General features: G+C 38.6%; 1 protein-coding gene across 2 annotated transcripts in view; it reads left to right on the forward strand.

The window, feature by feature from the left end:
- The first annotated feature begins 11,721 nt into the window (after positions 1 to 11,721).
- Positions 11,722 to 19,537, forward strand: part of LOC310914868 (annexin A2) — a 59,733-nt gene continuing 51,917 nt past the window's right edge. For both annotated transcript variants that reach the window (XM_083871338.1, XM_083871334.1), the window contains exons 1-7: positions 11,722 to 11,802; positions 12,678 to 12,782; positions 14,894 to 15,161; positions 16,260 to 16,379; positions 17,665 to 17,799; positions 18,168 to 18,284; positions 19,337 to 19,496. In XM_083871338.1, coding sequence (XP_083727464.1) covers positions 11,783 to 11,802; positions 12,678 to 12,782; positions 14,894 to 15,161; positions 16,260 to 16,379; positions 17,665 to 17,799; positions 18,168 to 18,284; positions 19,337 to 19,496 — 925 coding nt within the window. In that variant the 5' untranslated portion in view covers positions 11,722 to 11,782. The remainder of the gene's footprint in view (positions 11,803 to 12,677; positions 12,783 to 14,893; positions 15,162 to 16,259; positions 16,380 to 17,664; positions 17,800 to 18,167; positions 18,285 to 19,336; positions 19,497 to 19,537) is intronic.

Here is a 19,537-nt window from a genome sequence, read left to right on the forward strand (position 1 = left end):
TTGTTGAATTGATAAGGCACTTTCATTTTGCACCTTTTTCTTTAAATTAAATGCTAGCGTGTTCATTGTTGTGTTGCATGTGCACCAGAAATTCAAGTTTAACTGAAAAAGGTTTGGCAGGTACTGGTACATTGGGAGGTATTTATGCTGCTGTTTTCCATGTTACTTTTACAGAGAGGCTGGTCATATCCTGAAATGGTTACAGATTTTTTAAAAGAGTTGAAAATAATGACAATTTTCTACATTAAAACAATCTTTTCAGACGTTAAATTCAAAGGTACTTTTATTTTCAAATCTTTCAAGCCTGGATGTTTCAAAGTCAAAAGCCTCATTTTCAGAGGTTCTGAGTTTCCACTGTCAGAGTTGAACTAATTAATTACAGATCATTTACAAATTAGTAACACAGCATCTTTGAAAATCAGGCTATTAAATAGTGTATTTCAGCCCACCATAAGTCCAGGTTTGAAAGTATTTATTCAAGTCTGTATCTACAGTAAAAGTATGTGTGTATGACATGCTTGCGGAAAAGTAATTTTTATATGTAATAATACATACTTTTGTACTCCATATTGTAAACAATGCCTTCAAACGCCAAGCTGTAGCCTGTCAAAATCCACAGGTTTGTCTTTGAGATGAGACACACTGACCCTTGTTCTGCCAGCAGCCAGCAGCTCAGTTTCAGGGAGCTGAACAGAGAAGTCTGCTCTCTCCTTGTTTAAAAAGACGCACTTTAAAGTTGATCAGATGGGGACAGACTAAGAAAGGAAAGGCACACTGTTGCTAGAAAGCATTAGTTTGTACTCAGTACAAGCCTGGAAATCATTAATATCAGAAACCTGCATTCTGTAATTCTGATTCCTGCATTGCATAACCAACACCAATAAGCTGGATCTTGCAGTGTTATTAATTACCATTCCCTTCAGGAAGAATCCTGTCTCTGAGCAAAGCTGGCAGTAAAGGTAGTTCTAAAGGAAGCAGATTCACATAAATGACATCACAAATTAAACTGTGGCTGTTTGAGCCAGAGGTGTATAATTGGGTTTGGATGAGATGAAGATGCAAAACTGTATGCCCTGCAGGCCATCACAAATGCAGTTTTGATGAAGTACCTAAGAAAAAGCTGGGAACATCAAAAAATGAGAAATAATGTGCCCTACTGCTTTAACTTCCAAGGGTAAACAATCTCTTACGTATGTTACAGTCATTGAGAAGTAACAAGTGAATAGAAGCACATGGAAGCCTAAGTATTTTAAAAAGGAGAATCAGATTAGCTGGTTCTTACTAGTAAAATACAGGTTCATTCTGTGATTTGAACATGTTTCCTTTGGGGTCAAATTGAGACATTTATCTGTGACACTTATTAGAAATGTTCCAGTCTAGCACATCAGGGAAGGTTACAGCTATCACCCATCTCTAGGCTTTGAAAGGAGGGCTAGAGGAGAGCATCACACTTCCTCCTCAGAGCAGTGTGCCCTGGAGTGTGGGAGGGGAACACCTGCAGTGCTGTGAGCTCTGGGATGGAGGCAGGAGAGGGCTTTTGGAAAAAGTCCATAGAGCTGTCTTTTCCTGCTCCATCCTGCCTGCTCCTGAGGAGGCGGCTCACAGCCCAGCACATGCTCTCTCCACTCCCACTGAAACACTTTTCCTAGGATCATTGTTTACTTTATTGGAGTAGCTGGCACGATATGGTACTTGCATTCTAATGTGTGTTCCTATTTTTGAAGCACCCCTTTTAACTAACAAATGTTTTCTGAATGTGACCAGCCTTAGGTGCTAGTCCTGTAAAGATCAACTAAACTTAATCTCAGTGTCAACTAATGAATAGTGAAGTAAGACCTGTACTTTTTTAGACAGTGAGATACACCTCCTACTTCTGACAATGTAGACTACCAGGCAAAATATTTGGGGATGAGTTTTCAGTCACATCCTGTTCTTACTTTTTCATGATGAATATTAGTACTTTACCAGGCATCTAGGTGCCGTGGTTTTGTTTGGAATCTGTTTAGCGTATTTACATTCATAAATCATTGACAATATAAGTCTTGGAGCATTTTCTAATAAAATACATAACAATAAAAAGGTTTTAAATAGGGCCTTAGCTGAGAGTGATATTCCAGGCCAGAAAGTACTGTTGTTTTTGTTTGTGGGAGCTCGTGTGTACTGGGACCTTGTTAAATCAGGCTGAACATACACACCCCAAGTAACTCTGCTTTCCTGGTCACAGTTAACAGCCACTTGGCAACAGAGTATGATTTTTGGGTTGCTCTTCATGGATGGGGAAAAAAAGGATACAGCACAGCAGATGTACTGATAAGACATCTGTTGCCAAGGAGGTTTTTATGCAAGGGGACTCAGGATAACACCAGAGTGGCTGGTCAGAGATGGCCATGTATGAACCCAGTGCAGCAGAGGAAATGCCTGCTGCAAAACCCCTGGGACTGTGGCCTTGTATCAGATGATCAACTAGTTAAAAAACACTGGAGGTCAATGGATAGTCACATGAGTATTTTTATCATCTGCCCAGTTCACTACAAATAAAAACACTAGGACAGCTGAACATAATATTTTAAGTTTTGATGACCTAGTCCTTAGAGTCTGCAAAGATATTTTCCTTGGGAGTTATGTGGAGTTACATAAATTGGAGATGTTTTCTGGCTTTCTAGGAAGAGCTACTAGACTATACTGTCATCTGAACCACCCTAATATATGTAATCACCTCCAGCATTTTTTGACATATGGAATTAGGTAAAAAGGGAGGCTGGTTTTAAGTTTGGTTGTTCTTTATTAGCTTATCTTAGTATGAATACCAAGATATCTGTGTATGTGCACCTGTGTGTGTGTGAGAGAGAGTCCGTTGTGTGCGCACATGAGTGAATGCGTGGGACGTGTGAGCGGCTGCTTCTAGGCTGTTAAGTGTCAATGGAATAAAGAAAATGTATTCAAAATACTTAAGTCAAAAATAGAAGGTGGTAAAAAGATTTATTCTATACAAAGCCTTGTCTGGACCACTTTAGAGAGACTTCTATTTTTTTAACCCTTCTATAAATGTTTGATGGCACTTGAAATATTCCTGCAATAAAATGTGATTTGTGTAAACATTAAAAAAAAAAAGATTTTGTAATGTGAAACAATGAAAGAAAGTAATGTAATTTTTCTAAAAAACAAAAAAAAAACCACAAACGAACGAACTTTGTATTATTTTCTTGATGGAATTTGTCTATTTGTCTTTGGAAAACTTTTTATTTCATTGAATGTGCCATAGTAGAGGTGCGTTTTTCTTTTTCTTTCTTTTTTGTTTTTTATTTTTACATTTTAGATTAAAGGAATAGCTGTGTTCCGACATTCCAAAATGCAAGATGACATAGCAGTCATGATTAAAAGGTTTGATTAGTAAGCTTCAATCATTGTTGCTTTTTTTGCACATGTTCTTCATTCCTCTACAGTGCAATATGTACATAGAGCACTTGCGGGTGTAACCTTGATCCCTCAGGGAAAAATACATATTTGTACAGGATTTTTCTTTTTTTTGCCTTTTTTCTTTTCCTTCTTTTTTTCTTTTTTTTTTTTTTTTTCTTTTTTTTTCTTTTTTTGCTAAGGAATGTCGATTGAATCACTTGTCTGTTGTTGAGGGGCAGCCAGATAATAATCCTAAACCACTGTCACAAAACATTGTTTAAATTTTGTGCCCTTTTATTATTTAAAAAAGAAAAATAAAAGTTATTTTCTGACAGTTCTTTGTGCTGATTGGTGAAAAAAAAGGGTAAATAGATAAGCACCTTATGATTGACTTAACTGTGAATGACAATCCATCTCGTTATCAACAGGAGAAGCCCTATCATTTTGGAGCTGGGGTTATAAGTCAGAAACTAATGTGCTCAGGGATCTTCTAAAACTCTTCAACAGGGTGGCCAGTACTGCTGGTGGAACAAATTACTTTTTAAAAAATATGCTAGTATTTCTTCCCTTCCCCCTCCCCCCAGGCACAAGAGAACTGGATATTTTTTTTAACAAAATGCTCTATGTGTGCCTCATTCTCTTGTTCACTCTTGCGGCAGAGCTGCTTTTTGGCTGGTAATGTGCTCAAAACAGAAGTACTCCAAATAGCGCAAAGATTTTACAGTTATATTTTAGAAAATAAATGCTGACCCACTAATTTCAATACCCTCTGGACATTTTTATAATGATAGGACTACTCTTCCAGCTGAAATTCAGTGTTCTGCAATAGAAAACAGCTTTTTAGTATTTCAATTATTTTCAAAGAAAATGAATCAGTTTGTGAGAATACAGTAAGAATGAAAAGGTCATGGTTAGGTTTCAGCAGTGAAGTCACATAGAAAGGAACACATTCTGCAGGAATACAAGAACAACACTTCAAATGTTGTTGTCTGTCATTGCTGCAGATGTTTCATGGTAAAGCCAAAACCTGACTGAAAAGAAACACTGAGGCTGAAGAAATTTTCATATCTAGTACATCAAATACAGCAATTCCAAGTGATTTTACAATGGCACCAAAACCCAGCAATGTTTAGAAATCTCCCAGTGCCAAACTAAAGGATGCTGGAAGCCTGTCCTAATTAGCTTTGTTTCATGGCTTCACATTCTTTGGAAAATGCAAGTAGAAAAGCAAATAAACAATTACGAACAAAATGAGCAACACTTCAACACTTTGGTTACGTGGAAAGAGAGTGAATTTGATTTCTCCATCCAATCTGTCTGCTTGGAGAAAGCCCCAGTTTTCTGGTATTTCTGAGGATTTTTTCACAGGTATAGAGCTTCCAGTTGGTTACTTTAGATTGCTCAATAAATAGGGAAGCCGTACTCACGGTTTCACAAGCTGCCAGTCGAGTGCAGCCTGGAGTGGCTTTCCAAGGCAGACAAGAGCTTAGCAAGTGTGATCAGTTGGTGTTCTGGCATCTTCAGCGGAAGAGAATTCCTATTGCTGATTCACAGTGGACCCTATTCTTTACATACTTGCACATCAATTAAACACTCTTAGAATGGACAGCCTATAAGATGTTTTAACTGTGTAGTGGGATGATCCAAGCATTACAGTATCTTTTTTTCAGATTGGCATAGACAATCCCCAGTCTGTACTTGATGAACAAAACAGGTTACACAGTGTAAGCTGTGCAAAGGATGTGTATTTTTTTCCCTAGACATTCCTAAACTCCTCAATGTAGATAAACCTATTAATATAAATGCCAGAAACAGCACTTACTATACAATATCCAAAAATAATAAGCAATTTTCTCTTGAGTATTCATTGTATGGAATTCTACCTGTGCTAGCTGATTCAGATTGCACAGAACATCTTTATTTTCCTTAGCTGGAGAAATATAACTATTAGAATTATTTTCTAATTATTAATACTAATAATATTTATTACTTTTAAAGTTACATCCATTAATATATTTGAATTTTAGCCTCTTACTTTCTTTTTGTTTAAATATTCCTGTCAGTAAATCATTTGGTGGAAATGAGGGCAAATGCATACAGATACCAAATACCGCAACAAAAAGAAAAGTTTTAAAATGTAAATGAGTATTTATTTAAAAATCCTTGCAGTATGTGCTTTAATTCTAGTACTGTGATAATGGCTTGCTACATAATGCTAAGTCACTGGACTGGAGGGGAAAAATACATAACATAATATACAGTCTGTCTCTGGAACTTTATTCAGGTACTAAGTAGAATTTTAACATCTAAACAGAAGCTGTATTCTACCTTTTCCATCTATAATGTTGCTGTTTGGTTTGGGGGTTTTTTTGCCTTTATCATTGGTAGAATATAGCAATAACTTTATAGCAATAAGTAGGCTATCCAAATAAGAAAAAAACATGATAAAGGCTTCAGATCAATATTCATAGGCTCACTTCTTCTGCCACAATATTCACCTGTATGTCTTCCCTCATAATCTTATTACTTCTTCAAGCTGAACTTCACAATCAAGTTGTTCAACTTGATGTGTGACATCACACTTTGTTAACATCTGCATGTTTTCAGTGTTCACATGTTCTGTGTATACTCGTGTTCCTATGTTAGTGTTTCTCAAGGTTTCTGAAAGCACAATCTCTGTGAGCTCTATTTCTGCACAGGGCTCTCTGTGTTGGAATTCACTTACGTTTCCTGGGGCAGGGAGTGTCAATCAGCTGGAATTATGGGCAGCATTTCCTAACTGAAGGAACCCAGGTGCTGCAGGTTCACGGGAACTCTCCGGCCACTGCAAAGGCCAAGGGCAGTCCCCAGGCGGCTCCTCCGGGCCGTGGGGCTGAGCTGCAGCTCCCGAGTTCCCGCGCAGCGCGCTGCTGTAGCCAGCACGAGCACTGGTACCGCGCTGGAGAACCTGCGCCTCTCAAAGCACCGAGCCGGGCGTGCCTGGCAGGGTGCTTTGATCGTAATCTGAACACTTGGGCAGCGTTCTAACAACCAGTTGTGACTTTCGGTTTGAGAAACACTACCCTGAATTACCCCACAAAGTCTTAATGTAGATGCACAAACTTTACAGGAACTTGCAATCTGTAACGCTATCTATATCTAATGCAGAGAATTCATAAGCAATACAGTGAATTTTATTTCACAAAAAGGCATACGTACTGTACACCTTTTTAAATCCAAAACGTTCCTCATTTCTACATTGATTTAGAAACAAGTTACAGAACAGTGGTCACTATTTGAAGTATTAGGACATTAACTGGCTGCTTCTTTATATGTAACTGTATTGTCTGCCTGCTCCTTTTCTGGAGATGTGTTTTTGTATTGGATGTTTGGGCCAATGGGAGGCTTCAAGCTACAATGTATTTTCCCAGATTAAATATATTTAACATACGACAAACCCCAGACAAGGCTTTTTAAAATGTATAAAGAACTGCAGTGTTAGGTGGTTTATTTGCAAACTGTTTTCAATGTTGTCCATTTTTATGGCACCTTTAACAATATTCTTGTTTCCAAAGTACAAAAAAAAAAAAAGGTTAAAAATATTCTAGCCATAACTGAATGTCAAGCAATAAAAACAAATGACTTTTTGTGCATAGATTTAAAAGAAATACAAGTTTTAGACATCTGCATGTAAATGCAATCTCTTGTTTACTGCTTTCTTAAACTTGAGCAACTGATTCCTTATTTTACTACTAATTTAAGGACTTGTAATGGCCTGTAAACATTTTATCTTGCTCTATTCTTTCAACTCTAACTTTGTCTCTGCTTTGGAGTCATAATATTTAATGTTGTTCTGCTCACCTCTATACAGTTAACTTTTTGCTTTCATTCTGTATAGATAAAATTATACTATAAACAGCCTACACAGTGCAAATATTTATCTGTTTATCAAATACCACATTATGCTGTATAATATCTGTTTTACTATATAATCTATTTTAGACATAGCTGTTTAGAACTAGAGTGTGCTATTTTTGTGTTTTTCTGATGTGTGGTGCTAGATAAGTTACTTTTGTGAACAAAAACAAACAAACCCCTTTTATTCCTAGACAATACCACCTTTGGGTCTTGTTAATTTCACTGAGTATAACTATATATAAATATATATATTTGTGTATATATATATATACACCAACATATGCCCAACAAGTACCTGTATCAGAGTACAAGATTTGGGACATGGTTTTCTCTTTAAATGCATAGTGTCATTATATAAATTATTCTATAGTATATTTAATAAGGAGAAAATTACTTCACCGGTACAGATACTTGATATCAAATGTAGAACTTTTTTTCTACATTATTAACATTATTAATTATTAACGTTATTAAAGTTGTTCTGTCCAGCTTGTTATCCTTTTGGTTACTAAAACAGTCTGCCTGTATTGTATAAAAAATAAGAAGATCTAATCTGCCAGTATAAAATGATTACAATTTGGTGTCTGTCTGAAAGGGAGGTAGTGATTTGGCTTGTTGGGAGAACTCTATCCTGTTGTTGCATGGGAAGTGTACAGCTGTCATGGTGCTGGGTGCCTTCCTCCCTGCTCAGTGTGAATAGGATCTGTGCACACGCCCAGCGCGGGTGTCACTGGGCCAGGCCCACACGTCACTCCAGTGGCTGTAAATAGGAACGTTCTGTGATCTGCTGTGATGGATGGATGGCTAAAGCCAGTCCTGGATATGCTTTACACACCACACACACATATCCAAGGACAGCCTGTAGCAACTAAAGTTGATTAAGAAGTGGAATTTGCAACTTTTTGTCAGGTATGGGGGTTTTGTTTTTATTTTTTCATGTATACCTTAATTTACGTAGTCATATACCCTTCAAAATATTCCTGTCCCCTGTTCCTTTCATTCTAGATATTGTTTTCATGTTCATTCTTAAAAACTGATGGATATCAAATATCTAACTAAGGAGGTAATTAACCTTTTAAATATTTATTAGAATTTTTCTGTAATATTACTGAATTTATAAGATCTTTAGCAAAGATTTTTGAGCAATTTATTAATAACAATGTTTCTGTTTACTGCACTTTTTGATAATAGAAGGTAGTGAATTTTAAAGCCATGGTTCTTGGCTTCCATGCACTGCTTTTATACCCTCAATCCAAGGAATATATATATATAAATAATTTTTTTTAAACAGCAAACATACTGTTGACCTAAAAACAAAAACAAACTTTAGTGCACCATGGGTATATTTTCATAAGTGGAATGTTTAACTGCAAACACTATCAGGACAATTATAAAAAACTCTTGAAGCTACAATCTTATTTAAATATAAGCCATGACAATTTTGTTTTCCTTTCTTGATTTGTCACCTTTTGATATTTTCAAAGATGAAAGGACTCACTCTTAAATTTGTACGTACCAACCTATAGGTAATGCCAGGAACACATTCTCCCTGTTGTTTTAATAGTTTGATATATTTATGCAAAACCATCTGGTTAACATTTATCCTCCCTCTTTACTAAACGTCCAAGGTACCAAGGCCAGAATAAATGCTGATTACAAATATCCATCAGATTGACAAAGCACACAAACTTAAAAACCTCGTTGAGTGATATGCTCAAATTTCTGTAAATACACACGAGTTTAATGCAATGATACTGTACATGTAAATATGTGCTGTCTGTTATGTGTACAGTATGTATAAATTCCTTTTCTAGCCACAATCCAATGTAAGCCATCAAGAGGAATACTAAAGTGGTATTGTACTAAACCTTTGCTAATGATCTTTACCCAATCACTTCACTTTTCCCTTCCATAGACCTTTCCAACTCACTCTTACAATAGCCTGCTTATATTCAAGTTTGTTATTTTACTCGGTCCCGAAAAAAGTATTTTGATTCATTTTGTAAATATGACTGTAAAAATAAGAGATTTAATGTTGTCTTTTAAATACTCCAATTTTCATTCTAATATGAATGTTGTTATATTGTACTTAGAAACTGTACCTTTAATATTACATTACCTTTATTAAGTGCATTGAACACATCGATTTTAGATGTGCTTTATGTACTGTTATCCTGTAATAAAACTTCAGCTTCTAATGGAAAAATCTGTCTTAATTTTTTTGTCAGTCGCATCTTCCTTGTTTTTGTGACTTGTGGTTTATTAGGTTTATTCCTCAAGGAATGCACTGATACAAAATCAGGCTACACGTCTCTTAGAGCTGTTTTAGCACATACATCAAGCTTTGTTCAGCCGTAGGGAAACAAGGTGACCCCCAAACACCTTTTAAGCTCCACTTTTGGCCAACAAGAGCTTTAAACCTTCTCAGAATGAATGTGGATTAATGCAGTTTCCCTCTATTTGAAGGTGTCTCGCTTGAAATCACAGTTCACTGCATCAAATGCAAAACACAGGAAATTTGACACAAAACCCTCCCAGTGAAGTCTCCCAGCAGAAATACCACTTCAGGTCAGATCTAAATGAGGATTTGGGTGTCAAAATGGAAGTTTTAGTATAATTTAGGCATCAAAAGTCAAAGGTGCAGACTTGACTTTTCTCTGCTGTGCTAACTTTGGGAGCACCTGAATGTGTCAGAGCATGCCTGGTCTTAAGACTTCAGGCATGTGAAATCCTCCTTCTGCACCTACTCAGAAATGCCTCAGTCTTGACAGAGCTTTTAACAGCTCAGTATTTATATGCCTGACCATGATCCAGAAATAGATTCTAGCATTCATCTTTGAAGCACTGTATCTGGAAGCAGCCTTCACCTACAGATCAACTGTACAGAAAAAGTAGTGTAAGTGCTAACTCTCAGAACAGTGGCACCAAGCAGTGCCATGTGTTCTCCAGCAGCTCCATGTCTACAGCAATCAAGACACTGAAAACACAGATTTCATTTCCTTACCCTCGGGATGTGATTCCTGCCCAGTCTTCCCAGTCACAGGAGAGTTTCTAACCACCAGCACACAGGTTATGGAACAGCTTTTTAAAGAACTGTATGGTTCAATATAAAACACAAGATTTTTTCCTGAAGTGAGACAAACTGAAGGCTCCCTCCTGTGCCTGCCTGTAAGGAAAGCTGAACTGTGCATTGCTGGGTTTGACCTCCGATTGTTTCACAGAACCACAGAACTGCTGAGGGTGACAGGGACTCCAGAGGTCACAGCCAGGGCCAGGACTGTGCCCAGCTTTTGAATGTTTCCAAGGCTGGTGACTCCAGAACCTCCCTGGGCAACTTGTGCCACTGTTTTGTCACCCTCACAGTGGAAAACTGTTCCTGATGTTCATGTTTATGTCATGAAAGTACAAAGATCACGAGTAGAAAGTAGCATTATTTTGTAAAAACACCCCCCAGATACTGCAGGGTTTGAGAAATGCAGCCTGAAGTGGGATTTAAGCTGCCACACTCACCAAGATAAGTGTTCTCATAATTCAGCTATAGAACTGTTACCATACCTGGGTTGGGAAGTAAGATCACTCCTTCCAAGGGGGTAATTCCACAGCTGGACTCTGGGTGGGTCTATCCAATGGAATAGAAAACCTTTCTGCTTCTCTAAGATAAATCAAGAAGGCAGAATTAAAATCACTGTCCTTAGAACTGATCTGCAAGCAAGCTGAAGAGTCCCTTGTTGGTGGGTTTGGAAATCATTCTGAATCATCTCTGAGTTTGAATGTATTTGTGTTATAGTGCCGGGTTTTAACCACAGGACACCAAGCACGCACTCTGCCCTCATCATTTCCCCATCTTTAGGGCAGTGACCAGCATCACGTCTTCCTGTAACACCACTAGCAAATGAGTTTCTACCACCCAGACCTACGGGTTCTTAGAATACCCGAATTACACATTTTACCTCACTGGGAAGCCTGCCCACCAGTTAAAAAAAGGTTTTGTGGCTCTGCTCAAGAGAAGTGAGCCCGGGAAACTGAACGCCTAAGAGAGGAAGAAAGTTGATGAACGCCGCCTCTATGGGCACTCCGGCCCTCACACGGCTCCAGCCCCTCAGTGCCAGGCCTCCCCCACATCTGTACACCCGGAGCGGGAGGAGCCACCCGGCACACCCACCCTCTGCCCAAGGCCCCACCTCTGAAACACCCGGGGAGGGGCGGGACGTGCCGCCCGAGGCATCCACCTCCTGCCCAGGCTCCGCCTCGGCCCCGCCCGTGAAGGTGGAGCACATTTCCCGCACAATCCGGCCCCGCGCGTTCATCCGCCCCGCCCGCCACAAAATGGCGGCCGCACTCTGAGGCTCTGCTCGAGCCCGTGTCCCCATTGGCTGACTCAGAACACCTGACCCTTACGCCGGGCGCTGATTGGCCAGTTCCCTGAGGCGGGCTCGCGCGGCGGTGAGAAGGGGAAGCGCGAAGCTCCTGCCCCGAGGGCTGTGCCGAGATGGCGGCCCCGCTGACATGGTGAGCGCGTCTCCCTCTCCCTGAGCGCCCTGCCCTGAGCCGCGGGCGGGGACACGGCTCCGCGCTGCCCCGCCGGGAGCACAGCGCGCCGCGGCCCGGGGAGAGCGGGGCGGGCTCTGTTCCTACCCCGCCGGGCGCCGCCCCGGGGCGTGTGCGCCGTTCCCTGTGGCGGCGGGGCCGGGAGCGCCGGGCTGAGGGCCGGCCGGGAGCGAACCCCGGAGATAGACGGCGAGTGTGCTGGGCACGGACCTGCCTCCTGTTGCTGATACAAAAAGCCCTGCAAATACGTCATTCGGCTCTTTAATTCCAGCCCACCTCGCATCTCTGGGGTTAATCTGTGGTGTAAAGCGTAAATCTATGCTCGTACCTTTCACAATAGTTAGGAACGTTGGAATTGTATAAACCCCGTTCACTTGAACGGCTGTAAAAGAAAAAGGTAATAAAGAAGGTCAGGAGTTGAGGAGTTAAAATCGGTGTATTTTTCTCAAAAATCCCAGCGATTTCAACCCAAAAGTTTGTTTGTGATTCATGCACGTGTGAAAGTGTGAAACTGTCATCAGAATTTGTCTCACCATACCTAGAATTTATATCTTGTATTAATGAAATTCTTTTGTACTGGGAAGGATATATATTTTACTACCGAAGAACATAAGGCATTAGTACATACATAATTGCCATAAAGAGGAAATCTAGAGCCACTGTATAGGTAGCCTCTTTTTTCATATAAATTAAATTCTTGTTTATGTTTCTCAGGGGCAGTTATGGCCTTAAATTTTTGCAATATATTTATTATATTGCAATATATTTATATTTAATAAATATATTAATATATTTTTATTTTGTAATATATTTATTTTCAAAATTTCTTTTATTAGGGATATTGCACCAAAAAATGGCCAAGAAGTATTTTTCTCCCGTGAACTTTATGAAAAATATTCCTTGTCTCCGAGCCTCTCTGAACTCTGGCATTTATCAAACAGGTACATTGTTTTACCATTTTGTGCTCTTTGTTATCATCCTGTGGATACATCCCCAGCCTGTTTTGGGGAAAGCTGCCTGTCTGGCACACAGGGGTTTGTTACTGACTCCTGGGGCCAGCTGTTGGCTGTGCTTTATCTGTTGTGAAACCTCAGAGAGCAGGAGGAGTCCCAGTTGAGTCCTTTGGTCTGGGAAGTGATGCTGTGTGAACACAGGTGGTACAGGTAGTGTGGTTTTTGCAGTTTTGGTGTCATTTTTGTATTTTCTTAGGTTTAGGAAGTAGAATAACATGTATTTCACACAGAGAAAAGTGTGGCTTGTGCTGCTGGATCTCAGCATTTGGAGGACTGTATTTAGACTCTGGTTTAAGACATTACTAAGCTGATAAGGGAGGTGAACATGATGCCTGGTGGATGGGAACCCATGTAAAGGGGAAATGGTTCAGAAGGGGAATTACTGTGTTTTTATGAACTGACAATGAGATTGTGCATTTGAGGGGTGCCTGTTACATCACCTCATCCCACACCTTTAGCTGGGGAAGGCTCTTCTGGTTGATATCTATTGGAGCAACTTCCCTGGAATTGGCAAGATCCCAGCACAGCCTCACAGCTTGTTACTGCTACATCTGAGGCTACTGTGGGATTCTTCCTTAAAAGACTTTCTGCTGTGGGCTCTCCAGAGGGGGATTGTGGCCAGCTGTGTGTGGTTTGGGTTTACAGCCAGAAGAAGCCAGAGAGATTGCACCTGGTAAAAATCAGAAATTGGGGGAGCTGGGTTGTGTGGCCAGAATCAAGAGAAAAAGAAATTAAACCTGTTGTAGCAAGCATGAAAGTAAAAGCTGGAGGAAATTTGCTAATTTTGTGGGAGTTTCTCACAGATATTTACAAAAGTGTATTTTCTCTTGGTGTAGAGGCACTGAAAGCAGGTTGCTGATAAAGTGAAGGGGGAAAATTTAAGCCGTCAGCTCTAATAAAGTATAATGCTGTAAATATGGACAGAAAAGCTCTGTCAGATTATTTTGGTTTGCACCCCAATGAAGACTGTGACAGCAGTGCATACTGAAATGATCTTGATGTGCTGCCATTCCATTCAGTGCTGAATATAGCCAATTTAAGCTGCTAGAATTTCTTGATGTTCTTACACTGGCATATCTGAGTCAGCATCTTGTTGCTGCTACAGCTTAATTAAATTTGCCAGTTTGTGCCACAAGGATGGACACATTCTCATATTTAGAGAGACAGCTGTGAAGTGTTATTAAGAACTGAGGATGTGATACTGCTGGGTTTGAATGACACTTGAGATGTTTTCTGCTGCTGAAATAGTATCTTAAAAATATGCTTTTTCCAAGATCACCAGTTAATGTTCATTTTGTTAGCCTTAAATATTTTCTCTCTTAAGTACAAATATTTTAACTAGACCCGGGCTAGGCTGGTTGGCCTTTGTTTACTGGAGTTGTTTTAAGAAGGAGCTTTATGTTACTTCTTTATTGTTGTTAGAACAGCCATGCCCCTTGCCCTAGCCTACTCTTATTTTTGGTGACTGATTTCAGCATTGTTTAGAGTAGAAAATTAAATGCTTGATTTGTGTACTCTGTGAGAATTTCTTCATTGAAATCTGGAATTTCTATTGTTACAAGGAAATAATTTTAATTTCTTTCTTCTGCAGTGAAAGAAAGGCTATTTCTAATTAAATCTTTCTCCTTTCTATCAGAACTGAGTGACAAGTCTGGCCTTTCCGAGTGGATACAGTTTCTGAACAGTGGCCATCACTGACTGATGAAATTTGGAGATTCTCTATCTTTTCATTAATAATGTCTGTTTCCAGAACAAAGAATGTGTATCATATTTAGCTTGTTGACACCAGTTTGTGGGGGTTTTTTAAAGGAAACCCTTTGTTTGTTTGATTTTATATCATTTGCAGACCTCTGCTGGCACTGAGGCTTAATCTGATTGTACGGGTGGAGTTTGAGAATAGGAACAGTCCACAGATAGGAATTGGAATAGCAGTGTCTGTCAGAGCATTTCAGGCTTGCACAGCCGCCTTTGTTGTTTCTGACCAATATTATTATTTGTGTGAAGACTGAAAATTCTTTCATTTGTTACTTTTCTTTCAGAGAAGCAAAGAAAAAAGCAGAGGCATTGGCAAATTCTTCAGAAAACAGACAGACCTGCAGCCTGCAGGCTACAGAGTCACTTGAGGTGGAGGCTGAAAGCCCAGCTGATGACCATCCTTTTCCAGAACCCAGACTCCCCTATCCATTTACCTCTTGTTTGACTGAGAAGGAGCAGAAAACATACTTGTACCTGATGACTAAGTTCTCAAAAAAAAGAAACCGTTTCCAAGTTGATGCAGAAAGTCAAAGGGAATTTTTCACATACATGGTAAGATATGAACATATGACGCTCACAAAGGGAGTCATACAATTTTTTTTCTTACTAAGAATAAAAGAAAAGGGAAAAATTGATTTTCAGTTCAATTTGTCATAATTAATTTGTCACAGAATTCATGGTGTTATGAAAGGTAATAAAGGTTTGAAGTATTCAGGATAAGCTTTTTAATAAAAATTGAAAGTGTATTTGGTTATTTCATTGAAATTGGGGTTTTGTGGCTTTTTGTTTTGTTGGGGTTTTTTTTTTAAGTGACCTGAACAACTGAGGGTAAGTGTAGATCTTTGACAACTGACCAAACAGCCACCCAACCTCCCCAAAAAAGCCCTTTTTTTTTTTTTTTTTTTTCCTGAGGAAGAGGAAGTTAAAAGTTGTCCTTACTGTAATTTTAGTATTTCCTAGTGGCATTTGAAGGTGTTAAGCCATGGATACATGTTGATGTGATCTGTGGCAGCTGTAGCAGCTTTGTTCATTAGCAGGGAGGGCCCTGCTGTGCTCACAGGGGAGGGAGGCTGAGTCCACCCCTGCAGCAGCAGGCTCAGCAATGTGTTTGAATGGGCCACCTTCATCTTGGGTGGGAGGAGCGTTATAGTTGAGTCCTGTAAAATGTATTTAATCAGCAAATTGTTTTGAGCCATTGCATTTGGTTTCCCATGCTTCCTTATTAATGCTAATTTCTTTATTTTATGCTGTAACAAAGGAAATATCGTTTCCAGGCACATCAGTAACTACTGTGTTCTTGTTACTTGTAATTTCTCATGAAATCAGAACTCAGATATCTTTGTGACTTTGTAGTGTAAACTTCATCAACCGTATTTTGTAACCTCTCTATTTGTAAGTCATGGTATCAAAAGACTTGCTGTTTATTGGGGATGGTGTGTTGTTGGTTTGGAATTTTTTTTTAAGGAAATGGGCCTTGCAAAATTTCTTTTTACTCAAGTGAAACTGAATACTTGCCAAAGTGAGTAGCAAGTGGAATGTATTCTTTCCCTCATATCACTACCTGTACTGTCTCTCTGGAAATTTTGTTGGTTGCATATCTAGCATAGAGAATTCTGTTTTGTATTAAAAATAGATTTTTCCTTCTCCCAGCAAATGAAAGAAGTAGTAAACAATGAAGTTGCAGAATTCATGAAATTTGCCCAAAACGCTGCAAAGAGCTGTGCTCAAGATTATGATGCCATCTCTGAAGATGCTCTGTGTTATACTGAGGTAATTACCAATGCCATGCTTAATTCCAGCCCTTCTTAAAAATTGTCTTGGGATCCTGGTTAGGATATAGAGCTGCTCCTGGGATGTGATGTTCCCTGACCTGCTGATTTCCTGTTGGGATGAGCTGGGGAAGTGCCATTTCCCTCATGCTGCACAGTGTGGCTTGGCCCGTGGTTCTTTGGAGCCAAAAAGGTATAATAGAAGGGAAATGACTTTTTTACAATACTGCAAAAATATTTATTCATCAAATAAATAAATATATATTTGGGCAAGGAGGAGCTGCACTTTAAGTGTGCATTTCTGTTAAGAAGTGGCTCCTAGATATACGCTGCTGGACAGAATGTTCAGCTTTCCTCCACAGGAAAACTTAGTAGCATGTTATAGTCACTTTAATTAGAAGTTACTCAGGCTTTAATCATAAAGTTCAGTCTGCAAGTTCATGCTGTGTTAAATATCCACTTTGATGATTCTGAGATCAAACATGAATGCAACTGCATGTATCATTCCTGGGTTTATAGCACATTTTTGAAAAAAAATAAAGAATGTAGGTTCATTAAACTTTCCCATTAGAGGGTTAACACAGTTTGGGCACATGTGAAGACAAACATCCTGCTTTCTTTTTTTTTTGCCCCCTAAATATTGATATTGGCTTTGCAATTTTGTGTCTTCTCATCTGGTCACAAAATGTGTCTCCAGAATTCAAGTCCTATTTATTGTTGATACCCTGACTTAAAAATTAAATAGAAGCCCATATTTTGTTTTAAGCAATACTTGCAGAAATAATTCATTCTAGTTACTAAATAAAATCTAAATATACTAAATACTCAATTCAAGTATTGTAAAAAATTATTTAGAGCTGACGTGCTAGCAAGTTTCAACACAAATGGAATCATCCTATGCCTTTACCTTTGTGACCTTTGCCTAGGCTTAGTGTAAGCTGGGTTGTTACACAAAAAAATTACTTCCTTTAAAAGGCAAGATAAATAAACTAAAGGAACTAAACTAAAGGAAAATCGCCTGGTCTAACACATTTCAGACTGTACTAAACTGCATGTTTTTAATGATTGGCCTGGGCTGTGTGCATACGTTGTCAGCCTCCCTTATGAAGGGCTGAGGAGAATCTGGAATATATTGCAGTTCCCATAGCAGTGACTGTAAGAGTATTAAAGATCTGTATTGGTTCCTGGAAGTGTTTAAATGCAACTTGAAATTGCAGAAAAAGCTTTTCAAATATTAAATTGTTAGGAAAGGTACAAATGCATAAATTGTTTTTCTTTTGTGTTAGGAATTGCTACGTGCATGTATTGGACATGTGCAGAAGTATCCAGAGTGTTACACCCTGCAGGAGATCATGAGTATCATGGGAGGAAAGTTTCATACAGAGCTGACCTTGAAGCTGGAAAAAAATCTTCTTGCAATGGTAATACCTTATGTACACATATTGGGTTTGTAGGTTTTTTTAAGTAAGTAGAATTACATCAGAATTATGTTATGCAAAGATTAGGGATTTTTTGCAACTATTATTAAGTTCTTGAGCTAGCAGTTATAATTTGTAATTTAAAATATTTCATTAAAACTTTAACAAAATTGTTTTTATACTAAGTCTATTAACCCTTTTCACCAGACATTTGCCATAAAAAGATTATGTTAATATTATGTTTTCTCGTATCACATAACTTTATAATGCACCTGTGTAAATTCCTGATATTTTTCTTCATAAGAAGTGCAGTGTTGGGTGAGCATGATTGCTGTGAAAGCTGTTTTTTGACTCTGCTTCATTTCCCCCAGGGTACAGCAAGACATGGTATAATATATTTCCCTCCCATGGCTGTTCAGCTGCCCACAGATTATAGCACTGTTACATCTATCATAACCCCAGAAAAAAAGGCTCGTGTTATGCATAATGTAAGTAACCTTTTTATTGTCATTTGTAAGGCATGTTTTGTACAGAAGTGCAATCTGATCCTTTTTATGTGCTGAACAGTTTTTAGACTGCATTGGACCATTAAATAGCTGGTATTTCTGTTTGTGTTCTTCTGCAAAAATCAGGGCATTTTCATTCTGTACAGCTGAGGTTTTTTTACTGTTTATTCCACATAATTTTTTATCAGCTAATTTAAGGAGTTTTCACATAGCAAAAACCAAACTTGGAACAGAAGCACTGTAATTTCAGAGACACTTGCTGAAGAAAGGAGCAGAGGTGATGCAGGGGAATGGTATAAGCCCCAGAAATGTTAGAGCTGTAAACAGAGCCCTTCTGATGATCTCAGATGGCAGAAAAAAGAACATACCTGGTTTTTCTTACTTTTCTCTTGGCTCTCAGTGCTCCTGTGCTCCCATTATCTTCTTAGTCCTTGATGAGGTTCTTCAACCTCATGAGCATTCCCAGCCTCCTTCCTTCATGGCAGTGTGTACTTGTAAAGTCTAACAATTTTATCATTTCAATTCTGAATTTGTGTTCTTGGTGGTTTTATATTTAAGATTCTTTATATCTAATCACTATTGAAACAACTGTGCAGTTTTCACCAGACTTAAATATTAGATGTTTTTATTGTCCTGTTGCTTACCTGTAAGAAGATCTGTAGTGTATATTTGTCAGTTAATCTGGTTTGGGTTTATTTTTTTTTGTTCAGCACACTCCCATATTTCATGATATTCTAAATTCCTATTCAAGCTGGTAGTTCAAATGTATAGAAATTAACTGAAAATACAAGTTAAAAAGATGTCTTTTCTTATGCTGCAATGTGAATGCATAAGATTCAGCTGAAAACCTTCAGGGAAGTTTTTTTCTTTCATTTCATTTTGAAGCCTGGCACTGTGGTAGTCTTTGGACTTTATTTGGGGTAGGGGTTGTATATATCCATTTTTGGTTGAGTTTGGAGTTTGTCTTGTAAATTTAAATTTACGTGTATTTCTTAAGAAGGTCTTTGAAAGAAATCACTTTTTTTTCTCTTTAGGATATTAGTTCAGATTCTAATGCAGAAAAACTTGCTTTGAAATACTGTCCTCAAGTTGTTTTAAGTGATCAGTCATTATTTACTTTACTGAATAACCATGGACTAAACTACAAGGAACAGTGGGAAATTCCAGTTCGTGTTAAAATGATCACTGTTGCAGGTATGGGATGTTTTTATTTTAAACCTATGGGGGAATTGTGC

The sequence above is a fragment of the Zosterops lateralis genome, assembly GCF_965231275.1.
Source record: "Zosterops lateralis genome assembly, chromosome: 13".
NCBI lineage: Eukaryota > Metazoa > Chordata > Aves > Passeriformes > Zosteropidae > Zosterops > Zosterops lateralis.